This window comes from Vicugna pacos, chromosome 10 (assembly GCF_048564905.1).
Source record: "Vicugna pacos chromosome 10, VicPac4, whole genome shotgun sequence".
NCBI lineage: Eukaryota > Metazoa > Chordata > Mammalia > Artiodactyla > Camelidae > Vicugna > Vicugna pacos.
The window spans coordinates 24,284,177-24,296,799 of record NC_132996.1 but is presented as its reverse complement, the minus strand read 5'-3'; the positions used below and the strand labels follow the sequence as shown (position 1 = coordinate 24,296,799).

The 12,623-nt window shown below is 37.9% G+C and overlaps 1 protein-coding gene across 13 annotated transcripts in view; it reads right to left on the bottom strand.

Moving 5' to 3' along the window:
- The window catches only part of LOC102526140 (glycerophosphodiester phosphodiesterase domain-containing protein 4-like), a 100,734-nt gene that overhangs the window by 11,103 nt on the left and 77,008 nt on the right, over positions 1-12,623 (bottom strand). For all 13 annotated transcript variants that reach the window (XM_072969135.1, XM_072969146.1, XM_072969141.1 and 10 more), the window contains one exon: positions 1,451-1,598. In XM_072969135.1, the coding sequence (XP_072825236.1) occupies positions 1,451-1,598 (148 nt within the window). The remainder of the gene's footprint in view (positions 1-1,450; positions 1,599-12,623) is intronic.

Sequence of the window (12,623 nt, the reverse complement as noted above, 5' to 3'; positions counted from 1 at the left end):
TGAATTTTGAATCACCTGAATTTATTATAAATTCAAATGTTTTCAATTCAAGTATTAAAATGAAAAGTTTTACTTGATCAAGTTTAATATACCCAAAGGGAAGATTATGAGACATTACTGATTTAGGGGGATAGGATTATGGAGGGGTGTCTTGCATTATAATTTATACGTTCTGGTAATAACTGAATTTTATATAATGAACAAGTTTACTTTGCAAACAATTTTAAAAACCAAAAAAACTTAGCGATGTATACAGTATACAAATGAATGGGGACAGTATGGGGGACAGACAAATGGAGAGGCTTCACCTATACCAAGAGACCTACCATCCAAGGTTTCCTTGAGAGTCAACTGCAGAAAGCTGCCCAAGCCACCAAGAAAGAAGGGGTAAGCAATTTTACACTGCCACCAGAGGGCCTCAAGGTAGTACTGGCCCTAAGATATTGTGCCCTTGGCCCTCATCCCCCTTCTTCCTGCTCCTGACCCTGATCAAGTCAGAAACAAGGGCTAGAGAGGCTGGAGGTACAGAGAAGGCAACCTGAAAAGTTTAGGTTCTCATTTAGGTTTGTCTGCCTAAAGCTTTAATTTTTAAGGCAGTTTAGAGTTTGGGTTATTAATTTGGACTAGACACTTAGATGCTGAATTGAGGTGACTAAACTATACTTTAAAAATTATCTAAGAGTGACTAGAAAAGTTATGGGATCTGAGTGAGATTTCATTCAGGGGCAGGGAAAAACGCAGGTCAGAGAGCAGTTTAAAGAGTCGGTGGAGAGAAATTAAGCTGTTTTCTGTTGTAGGCTATTGTGTGCCTCTCAGTCCACCTACTCCACACTGATAACAAAGACAGGCTGTGCAGCAGTTAACTGGTTAGCTGGGGCTCTCTTCACAGATAATAAGTGATGGGATTTAGCAGGGACTGTAACCCAGATCTTCAGGTCTCCAAGCCTCCGGCCAGAAGCAGTTGCAGGACAGAAGGGGGACTCAAGCTTGGGGGCTGGACTCACTCTCCTTTTCAAAAGCATTTTGCTCAGGACACAGTTTTCACTTTGGATTCAAGTACACTTGGTTTTCTCCCCACACCTGGTGCCTCTGTCGTTGCTGCCATGCCTCCAGGAAGGTGGGACCACAGGAACAGAACCCTGGAGTCAGACCTCAGTCTGAATCTTGTGATGATGTGTGAGGATCTTTATAGCTTCAAGCTCAGATTCCACATTGAGATAATAATAGTGACTAACTCAGAGGGTTAAATTACATAATGCATGACAGGCACACTGTGAGGATTCAATAAACAGCAAGTATTATATCAGTATTAATTTCTCCCTGAAATCACAGAAGATTCTGTGTGCCACATCTCTAATATCATGTAAGTTTCTGCTCTTAAGTAGCTCCCTTGGGAGAGAAATGTCCTATTGCACCAGACTTGGAAGAACAATTTGAACAACCAGCTCACCATGAAGAAGTAAGGGTGATTTATCTGATTCAGGACCTGAATGTTGTCTGTGGTCACTGACTGAATCCTGGAGCACCAAGCCAGTGAGAAGAGCCAAGGTTCATTGACGATGTATATGTTGATGTTGATGTTCGCTGCTTTATATTCTCTGGGAAGAAAAAGAACCCATAGAGGGGTTAGACTTAATCTCATATTCATCATCTAAAAGGGAAACAGCCACCATATTTGTGAAAGGCTGTTGCTTCAATCACTAGAAGCTAGTATTATTATAACTTTGGCTTATCACTTCATGTTTTCTACATAATTTAAGAAACTACTTGCACTTAAAAGAATTATTAGTTTATATTTTGGGGGGGGGCACATATTGCATAAAGATGTAATTTTCTGACATCAACAACCAAAAGGGAAAGGAATGAAGCTGTCTAGGAGCAGAGTTATTGCATATTATTGAATTTAAGCTGGTATAAATTCAATCACAGTGTCATAACTTTTGAATGGTAAATGTAACTCCTATGGTAATCACGAAGAAATCAGGTACAGAATATATACAAAAAGAAATGAGAAAAGGATTTAAATGTTTCACTATAAGAAACAACTAAACACAAAAGAAGATGAATGAAATACGGGACGAAAAAGCTGTAAATATAGAAATAACAAAGTAAAATAACAGATGTGAGAGACAAAATAACAAATATTTACCAAGTAACAACATGACAATAATCCCCCCTTGTTACTAATTATTTTCAGTGTAAATAGATTAAATTCTCCAATCAAAAGCCAGAGACTGGCAGAATGGATAAAAACAGATAACCTAACTTTATGCTGTTTATGAGAGACTCATTTTAAATCCAAATTAACACATAGATTGGAAGTGAAAGGATAGAAAAGTTATTCCACACAAACAGTAACCAAAAAGAGAAGGGGTGGCTATACTAATATCAAACAAAATAGGCATTACATAAATTTTAAAAAATTTACAAGTGACAAAGGAGATTATGTATTAATAAAAGTTTCAATATAGCAAGAAGATACGATAATTATAAACACGTGCCTAAAGACAGACCAGAAAAATTTACAAACACTGACAGAACTGAAGCTGTAAAATAATAGTTGGAGATTTTAATATCCTACTCAACAATGAAGAGAACAACTGGAAGATAAGTAGGGAAATGGGACTTAATCAGCACAAGAAACTAACTGTATCTAATACATACACAGAACACTCAGCCCAACAGTATGCACGTTTTTCTCAAGTGTACATATGACGATTCCCAGGATAGATGATATGTTAGGCCACAAATTAAGTCTCAATAGATTTAAAAAGATAGATATCATACAAAGTATTCTATCCAACAACAAGATAAAGTTTTAGAAGTCAATAATAGAAGGAAAACTGGAAAATTCACATATTTGTGGAACTTAAACAACATACTTTCAAGCAACCAATGGATCAAAAAAGAAATCACAAGGGAAATGAGAAAATATCTCTATGTGAAGGAAAACAAAAACACCAAAACTCATGGGATGCAACAAAAGTGCTAGGGGGGAAATGTATAGCTATACATTCAAAAACCAAGAGAGACCTCAAATCAACAACTTAATGAACTAGAAGAAGAAGAACAAACTGACCCAACATAGCAAAAGGAAGAAAATAAAAGATTAGAGCAGATATAAACAAACAAAGAACAGAAAACCAGAGAAAAATCAAAGAAACCAAAAGTTAGTTATCTGAAAATATCAACAAAATTGGTAAGCTTTTAGCTAGAAGTACTAATTTAAAAAGGAAAAAAGACTCAAATTTCTTTTTGTTTTTTTTTTGGTCAAATTTCTGAAATGAGAAATGAAAGTGGGCACATTATTACCAATTTAACAGAAATAAAAGGATTATAAGGAAGAACTATGAGCAACTGTATCCCAAAAAATTGGATAACCTGATGAAATAGACAAATTCCTAGAAACAAGAAACCTACCAAGACTAAATCAAAAAGAATTAGAAAATGTGAATAGACCTATAATGAACAGGAAGACTGAATCATTAACAAAACTCTTCAACAAAAAAAAAAAAAAAAAGAATTCCTGGACCCAATAACTTTACTGGTGAATTTCATCAAATATTCCCAGAAGAACTAATACCAATCCATTAGGATGGCTATATCAAGAAACCAGAAACCAATAAGGATGTGTCAACACGGAGAAATTGGAACATTTGTGGCCTGTTTTTACAGCTGCTGTGGAAAACAGTATGGTGGTTCCTCAAAAAATTAAAAATGGAATTACCACATAATCCATCAAATGCACTTCCTAGTATGTACCCAAAAGAATTGAAATGAGGATGTTGAAGAGATATTTGTATACCATGTTCATGGTAGTACTATTCACAATAAAATGTGGAAGCAACCCAGGGGTCCATCGTCCAATGAATGGATAAGCAAATTGTGGTACATACATACAGTGGGTTTTTATTCAGCCTTAAAAAGGAATGAAATTCTGCAATGGATGGATTCAGCATAGATGAACCTTGAGGACTTCATCACAGGTGTAATAAGTCAGTTGCAAAAGGACAAATACCATATGATTCCACTTACATGAATCAAAATCACAAACATAGAAAGTAGAATGGTGGTTTCCAGAGTCTGAGGGAAGAGAACTAATGGTGGTCCATTGTTTAACAAGGATAGAATTTGAGTTTATATGATGGAAAGAGTCAGGTAGATGGACAGCAGCGATTGCTGCATGATGTAATTAATGAATGTATATTAAAACCACAAAGTTGTATACATAAAAATTATTGCAAAAGTAAATTTGATGTGTATTTTAACATAATTAAAACATTTTTAAAGAGAGGGAAATCTGAATAAAATACAAACTCTTGGTTAAACAATTATGTTCAGACATGTAGACCAATGGAATAGAATAGAGAGCCCAGAAATGAACCCACAAACTTTTGGTCAAACAGTAATTATAAGAAAGCCAGTGTAGCCATCTTAATAAAAGTAATCTTTAGATGAGAATTATAACCAGAGACAATGGATATTTCATAATGAAAGGGTAGATTTACCAAGAAGACTAACAATTCTAAAAGCAAATGCACCTAACAAAAGTGTTTAAAATACAAGAAGCCGAACAACCACAACAATAACAACAACAATAAACAGAGCTAAAGGGAGAAATACGCAATCGTAGTTGGAGATATTAACACCCCCTTCTTCATAAATGACAGATGAGGCATAAGCCCTTAATTTGTCTTTGACTTGGGAGGTTGCTCCCAGGAAAGAATGAGGCAGAAGACCTGGTCTAATCTCATTTTCAACATGATGGCTATATCTCTGCTAAAAAGAATAATAATATGTATTAGGAAGAGAGGCCTTATATATAGAACATGTTCTAAAAGGATGTTTCTGGTTGAGTATTTCTTTATTACATATTTTGTAAATAAATATAAAATGTGGATTTATGAGGTATGGGTCCCTGGAGAAGCTCACATAAGCTACACAATTCCCTGGGAGTATTAAATAGAGATGTTTATAATTCAAATGCAAATAACCCTGCAAAAACTCACTTGTAGGCCTTATCTCCTACTGTGGGCCATAGAATATGTGTCCAATAAAGGAAATCACATGCAAAGCTGAAATCCATGTCTCTGACCTCTCCTTGCTTTGTCTGATCCTCTTGACTGCCTGCTGTATTTTTGAAATTAACAATAAAGCTTCACAGCAGTAAGTTTTCTGATGTGTGTGAGTGACTTGCAACATAATGCTGTGTGTTCATTCAATAGAAAAAGTAGAGGAAAATTAAGTATAAAAAGTTTAAAAAGACTGTCAACCAATCTAAATTAACTGATATTTATAGAATACCACACCCAACAAGTGAAGAGAGCATACCATTTTTAGGTGGACAGGGGAAGTTCACCAAGATAAATGATGTAGTGGGTCATAAGACAAGTTTAAATACATTTAAAGTATTGAAATCATACAGAATTGTTCTCTGGTTACAATGAATTTGAATCAGAAGTCAGTAACATGAAGGACAGATGGAAAATCCTCATAATTTAAAAAAGTTAGCAACACACTTCTAAATAATTCATGAGTCAAATGGGAAGTAAGAAAAACTTAAATATTTTAAACTGGATAACAAGACAATATGTCCAAATTATTTATGGAATGCAGTTAAAGTAATGCTTGCAGAGAAATTGCTTTAAATGTTTATGCTTGAAAAGAAGACCTAGAATCAATCACCTAATTTTCTACCTAAAGAACCTAATAAGAGACTGCTGAGAAGATGGCGGAGAAGGATGCTTGTAGCTCACCCTCTCCCACAAATGCACCAAGACTCACATCCACAGACCCACTCAGCCAACCAGAGCACCTGCCGAACTCCAATAGAACATCGCCCTCTTCAAAAGATAAAGACGCCAAAAATCTGGTAGGAGAAAAGGAAAAAAGAAAGAACAAAAGGGAAAGCAGAGCGGGACGGGTCCCGCCGGGAGGGAGCGCAAAGGAGGACTGGCGCTCATTCTCTGGGTCTCCCCCTCTCCAACTGAGAGGCCAGCAGGACGGAGGAGGAGCCTCCGAGGCTCGGATCTATACGGAGCAGCCCTTGACGACAGAACTAAGTTAAATGGGCACAGAGGGTCCCCGCGACACCCAGCCTGAGACGCGGGCAGGCAGCTGCGGGCAAGGCCAGGCTGTCCAAGCCGGGCAGAGGACAGGGGCGGCTGCCTCACAGCCCCGGGGGACTGCAAGGGGCTGCGTGCCATGGCTGTGGGTGTACAGGGCAGAACAACCTGGGCCCTCCAAAAAACATGTGCCCTGGGGGGAAGGGTGCATACCTCCATCTCTGAAAACCCACGGAAGGTTTTCGGGGGGAAGAGAGGCGGGGCTCAGGCACAGCCGCCATATTCTCCGGCGCTTAGCATCCAGGCAGGGGCGAGGGCGAAACCTGCATCCGCACTTAAGGGCTTAGCAGCCTCAAAGGCCAGACAGAGACTTGTCTACAGCCCGAGGCAGCTAGGATCCTTCCATCCTGGTCCCTCAGAAAACTTGCTCCACCAAGACAAACAAGGAGCTGGGTTTTGGCCAGGAGCAGGGACAAGGCTGTCCCTTGGTCTTCCCCCGAGCACGCCTGCGGAGCGCCTACCCGAGGCAGAGCGCGCAGCCGCACAGAGCAGCGGAGCTACCAGCGGCGCGGGAGAGGGACGGCGACCCCCAGCCTTTCGGGCAGGAACACAGCCCCTGACCGCAGTGCTGGGAGGGGGCGCGACCCGCCCTCCTACCTGGCCAATCTGCAACATCTGATTGCGGCATCGGGAGGGGCAGTGACTCGCCCGTCTACAGCAAAGGAGAGCTGCACCTGACCCAGTGTTGGGAGGAGGCACGATCTGCTTGCCAACAGGCACTGAGAGCAGCACGGAAGAGGGCGCCAACGGAGGGCCTCTGGAAGCAGCAAGCTGAGCTTCCAAAACAGGACGAAGACAGAAAGACTTCACATTAGAAGTACACAGACTCCAGAAGAACACCGACACCGCCCCCCGCCTTTTAAAATCTGTTTTTACCTGTTCTGTTACCCTCTTAATTTTTACTTCTTAATTCATTTCTATTTCTCTTGGGTTTTGATGTCCTGTTACTGATTAGACACAGGTTTCAAATACATTTATTCATCTTTTCCCCTTTTTCTTAAAGGTTTTAAAAGGACTTCTCAACCCGATTGATATTCTGCTTCACCTTGCTCTTCTATTATTCATTATACACTGTTTTCAAACCTTTTTTCTCCCTTCTTTCAAAATTCTTTCTCTCTCTTATTTTTTCTTTTTTTCCTAAGTCTTATTCCTAAATAGGCATTAGATAGATAAACTCCTTAAGGACCAAAATAGATAACTGATACTCCATAAACCACAGTGCCAGAGAGGTATGAGCAAGATGAAGCAGAGAAACCATTCCCAATTAAAAGAACAAGAGAAATCCCCTGAAAGAAAGATCAATGAAATAGATATTGATAGCCTACTAGATCAAGATTTCAAAAAAGGAATGATCAAAGTGCTGAAGGAATTAAAAGAGATAGTGTTTAGAGATATAAAATATGTCAAAAATGAAATTGAATCTATAAAGAAGAGCCAAGTAGAATGGGTAAACTCATTGACTGAGATGAGGAGTAATCTAATAGCTATGCAAAGCCGACTAGATAATGCAGAGGAATGAATTAGTGACCTAGAAGACAGGGCAATAGAAAGCACCCAATCAGAAGAGCTACAAGAGAAACAAATAAAAAATAATGAAAATAGCATAAGGGGACTATGGGATAATATAAAGCATCCCAATCTTCGCATAATAGGGGTCCCAGAAGGGGAAGAAAGATCAAAGGGGATTGAAAAGGTTTTTGAAGAAATCATGACTGAAAACTTCCCAAACTTAAAGAAGGAATCAGATATACAAGTACAGGAAGCTCAGAGGGTCCCAAACAGGAAGAACCCAAATAGATCCACACCAAGACATATCATAACCAAGATGGCCAGAGTCAAGGATAAAGAAATGATTCTAAAGGCAGCAAGAGAAAAGCAAAGAGTAAGTTACGAGGGAACCCCCATAAGGCTCTCAGCTGATTTCTCCACACAAACACTACAGGCCAGAAGGGAGTGGCAAGATATATTCAAAGTCCTGAATGAAAAAAAAGATGCAGCCTAGGATACTTTATCCAGCAAGGCTATCCTTAAGGATAGAAGGAGAAATAAAGAATTTCACAGACAAGAAAAAGCTGCAGGAGTTTAGCAACACTAAACCCATGCTGAAAGAAATATTCAAAGGTCTATTCTAAATAGAAAAGCAGCAGGATGCTACAGAAACGAGAAACTCTCAACTGGAAAGGTGGTAACTCATGAATTACAAATAAAATAAACACGAAATTATAAAAGAAGACATACAAATCACAGAGTGGGAGAGGGAGGCGGGGAAATATAAAATATATTTTTTTCTTTCTTTTTAAAATTTTTTTAACGGTAAGATGGGTTTGAGATCATGTTACTATCAGTTTAATAAAAACAGTTATAGTAATGGGCTAACAGATTTACGAAAAAGGGTAACCACAAGCCAAAAGCTTACAAGTGAGTCACAAAAATTAAATAAAATCCATGATAATATAAAGGAAAATTACCAAACCACAAAAGGAAGAAGAAAGGAACAAAGAGGATATACCAATTCAACTGCAAAGATAAATTCAAAATGGCAATAAACACACATCTATCATTAATTACTGTAAATGTTAATGGACTAAATGCTCCAGTCAAAAGACATAGAGTGGCAGACTGGATAATAAAGCAAGAACCTTCAATATGCTGCATACAAGAGACCCACTTTAAGGAGAAGGACACATACAGATTGAGAGTGAAAGGATGGAAAAGGATATTCTATGCAAATGGAAAAGCCAAAAAAGCAGGTGTTGCAGTACTGATTTCAGACAAAATAGACTATAAAACAAAGGCCATAAAGAAAGATAAAGAAGGACAATTTATAATGATTAAAGGAGTGATACAAGATAAGGATATTACACTTGTTAATATATATGCACCCAATGTAGGAGCACCTAAATACATAGAACAATTACTAACAGAGATAAAGAGGGATACTGATGGGAATACAATCATAGTTGGAGATTTTAACACTGCATTAACATCACTAGACAGATCTTCCAGACAGAAAATAAACAAGGCAACAGACAAATTAAATAATACAATAGAAAAACTAGATTTGGTGGATATTTTCAGAGCATTACACCCCCCAAAAATAGGATATACATTCTTTTCAAGTGCACATGGAACATTTTCCAGGATCGATCATGTACTTGGGCACAAAAGAAACCTCAACAATTTTAAGAAGATAGAAATTATCTCAAGCATCTTTACTGACCACAATGCCATGAAACTGGAAATCAACAACAGAGAAACAAAGGAGAAAAAAAGGAAAGCATGGAGATTAAACAATACGTTATTGAATAAACAATGGGTCAATGAGGAAATCAAAGCTGAAATTAAAAAATACCTTGAGACAAATGACAATGAAAGCACAACCACTCAAAATCTATGGAACACAGCAAAGGCAGTGCTAAGAGGGAAGTTTATAGCGATCAAAAAACAACAATCTCAAATAAACAATTTAACCCACCACCTGAATGAATTAGAAAAAGAAGAACAAATGGCCCCAAAAATCAGCAGAAGGAAGGAAATAATAAAGATCAGGGAGGAAATAAATACAATAGAGATCAACAAGACCAGAGAAAAAATCAACCAAACCAAAAGCTGGTTTTTTGAAAAAGTAAATAAAATCGACAAACCTCTGGCAAAAGTCACAAAGAAGAAAAAAGAGAGAGCACAAATAGCAAAATAAGAAAGGAAAATGGAGAAATTACAACAAATAAAATAGAAATACAGAATATCATGAAAAACTATATGGAACCAAACTGGATAACCTAGAGGAGATAGACAAGTTTCTGGAAACATACTGTCCACCAAGACTGAATCAAGAAGAAACTGACCACTTGAACAATCCGATCACTAGACAGGAAATAGAATATCAATTAAAAACCTCCCTACAAATAAAAGTCCAGGACCGGATGGCTTCACCGGGGAATTCCACCAAACATACAAAGAAGAACTCATACCAGTCCTTCTCAAACTCTTCCAGACGACTGAAAAGGAGGGAATACTCCCAAACTCATTCTATGAAGCCACCATCACCCTGATACAAAAACCAGGCAAAGACACTACAAAAAAAGAGAATTATAGGCTAATATCACTGATGAACATAGACGCCAAAATCCTCACCAAAATATTAGAAAATAGAATCCAACAACACATAAAAAAGATTATACATCATGACCAAGTGGGGTTCATCCCAGGGGACACAAGGGTGGTTCAACATACTCAACTCAATCAATGTAATACATCACATCAACAAGAGAAAGGACAAAAACCACATGATCATCTCAATCGATGCAGAAAAAGCATTTGATAAAATTCAACACCCATTTATGATAAAAACTCTCGCCAAAGTAGGTACAGAGGGAACATATCCCAACATAATAAAAGCTATATATGACAAACCTACAGCCAGCATAGTACTCAATGGTGAAAAACTCAAAAGCTTCCCAGTAAAATCTGGGACAAGACAAGGATGCCCACTATCACCACTCCTATTCAACATAGTCCTGGAAGTCCTAGCCACAGCAATCAGGCAAGAGAGAGAAATAAAAGGGATCTAAATTGGAAAAGAAGAGGTAAAAGTGTCACTATATGCCGACGACATGTTACTATATATAGAAAACCCTAAAAGGTCCACACAAAAACTACCAGAGCTTATTGAAGAATTCAGCAAGGTAGCAGGTTACAAAATTAACGTTCAAATATCAGTTGCATTTCTTTACACTAACGATGAATCAACAGAAAAAGAAAGTAAAGAAACAATCCCTTTTAAAATAGCACCCAAAGTAATAAAATACCTGGGAATAAATCTAACCAAGGAGGTGAAAGAATTATACACAGAAAACTATAAACCATTGATGAAGGAAATTAAAGAAGACTTTAAAAAAATGGAAAGATATCCCATGCTCTTGGATTGGAAGAATCAGTATTGTTAAAATGGTCATACTGCCCAAGGCAATCTACAGATTTAATGCAATCCCCATCCAATTACCCAGGACATATTTCACAGAACTAGAACAAATCATAATAAAATTTGTATGGAACCATCAAAGACCTAGAATTGCCAAAGCATTGCTGAAGAGAAAGAAAGAGGCTGGAGGAATAACTCTCCCAGACTTCAGACAATACTATAGAGCTACAGTCATCAAGACAGCATGGTATTGGTACCAAAACAGACATATGGACCAATGGAACAGAATAGAGAGCCCAGAAGTGAACCCACAAACTTTTGGTCAACTCATCTTCAACAAAGGAGGCAAGAATATACAATGGAATAAAGACAGTCTCTTCAGCAAATGGTGTTGGGAAAACTGGACAGCAGCATATAAAACAATGAAGCTAGAACACTCCCTTACACCATATACAAAAATCAACTCAAAATGGATTAAAGACTTAAACATAAGACAAGATACAATAAACCTCCTAGAGGAAAAAATAGGCAAAACATTATCTGACATACATTTCAAAAATTTTCTCCTAGAAGAAATACAAGCAAGAATAAACAAATGGGACCTAATGAAACTTACAAGCTTCTGCACAGCAAAGGAAACCAGAAGTAAAACAAGAAAACCTACGGAATGGGAGAAAATTTTTGCAAGTGAAACCGACAAAGGCTTGATCTCCAGAATATATAAGCAGCTCATACGACTCAATAAGAAAAAAATAAACAACCCAATCCAAAAATGGGCAAAAGACCTAAACAAGCAATTCTCCATGGAAGACATACAAATGATCAAAAGGCACATGAAAAAATGCTCAATATCACTAATTATCAGAGAAATGCAAATCAAAACTACAATGAGGTATCACCTCACACCAGTCAGAATAGCCGTCATTCAAAAATCCACAAATGACAAATGCTGGAGAGGCTGTGGAGAAAGGGGAACCCTCCTACACTGCTGGTGGGAATGCAGTTTGGTGCAGCCACTGTGGAAAACAGTGCGGAGATCCCTCAAAAGACTAGGAATAGACTTACCATATGACCCAGGAATCCCACTCCTGGGCTTGTATCCAGAAGGAAATCTACTTCAGGATGACACCTGCACCCCAATGTTCATAGCAGCACTATTTACAATAGCCAAAACATGGAAACAGCCTAAATGTCCATCAACAGGTGACTGGATAAAGAAGAGGTGGTATATTTATACAATGGAATACTACTCAGCCATAAAAACCAACAACGTAACGCCATTTGCAGCAACATGGATGCTCCTGGAGAATGTCATTCTAAGTGAAGTAAGCCAGAAAGAGAAAGAAAAATATCATATGAGATTGCTCATATGTGGAATCTAAAAAACAAAAACAAAAACAAAAACAAACAAACAAAAACAAAGTGTAAATACAGAACAGAAATAGACTGACAGAGAATACAGACTTGTGGTTGCCAGGGGGGTGGAGGGTGGGAAGGGATAGACTGGGATTTCAAAATTGTAGAATAGATAAACAAGATTATACTGTATAGCACAGGGAAATATACACAAAATCTTA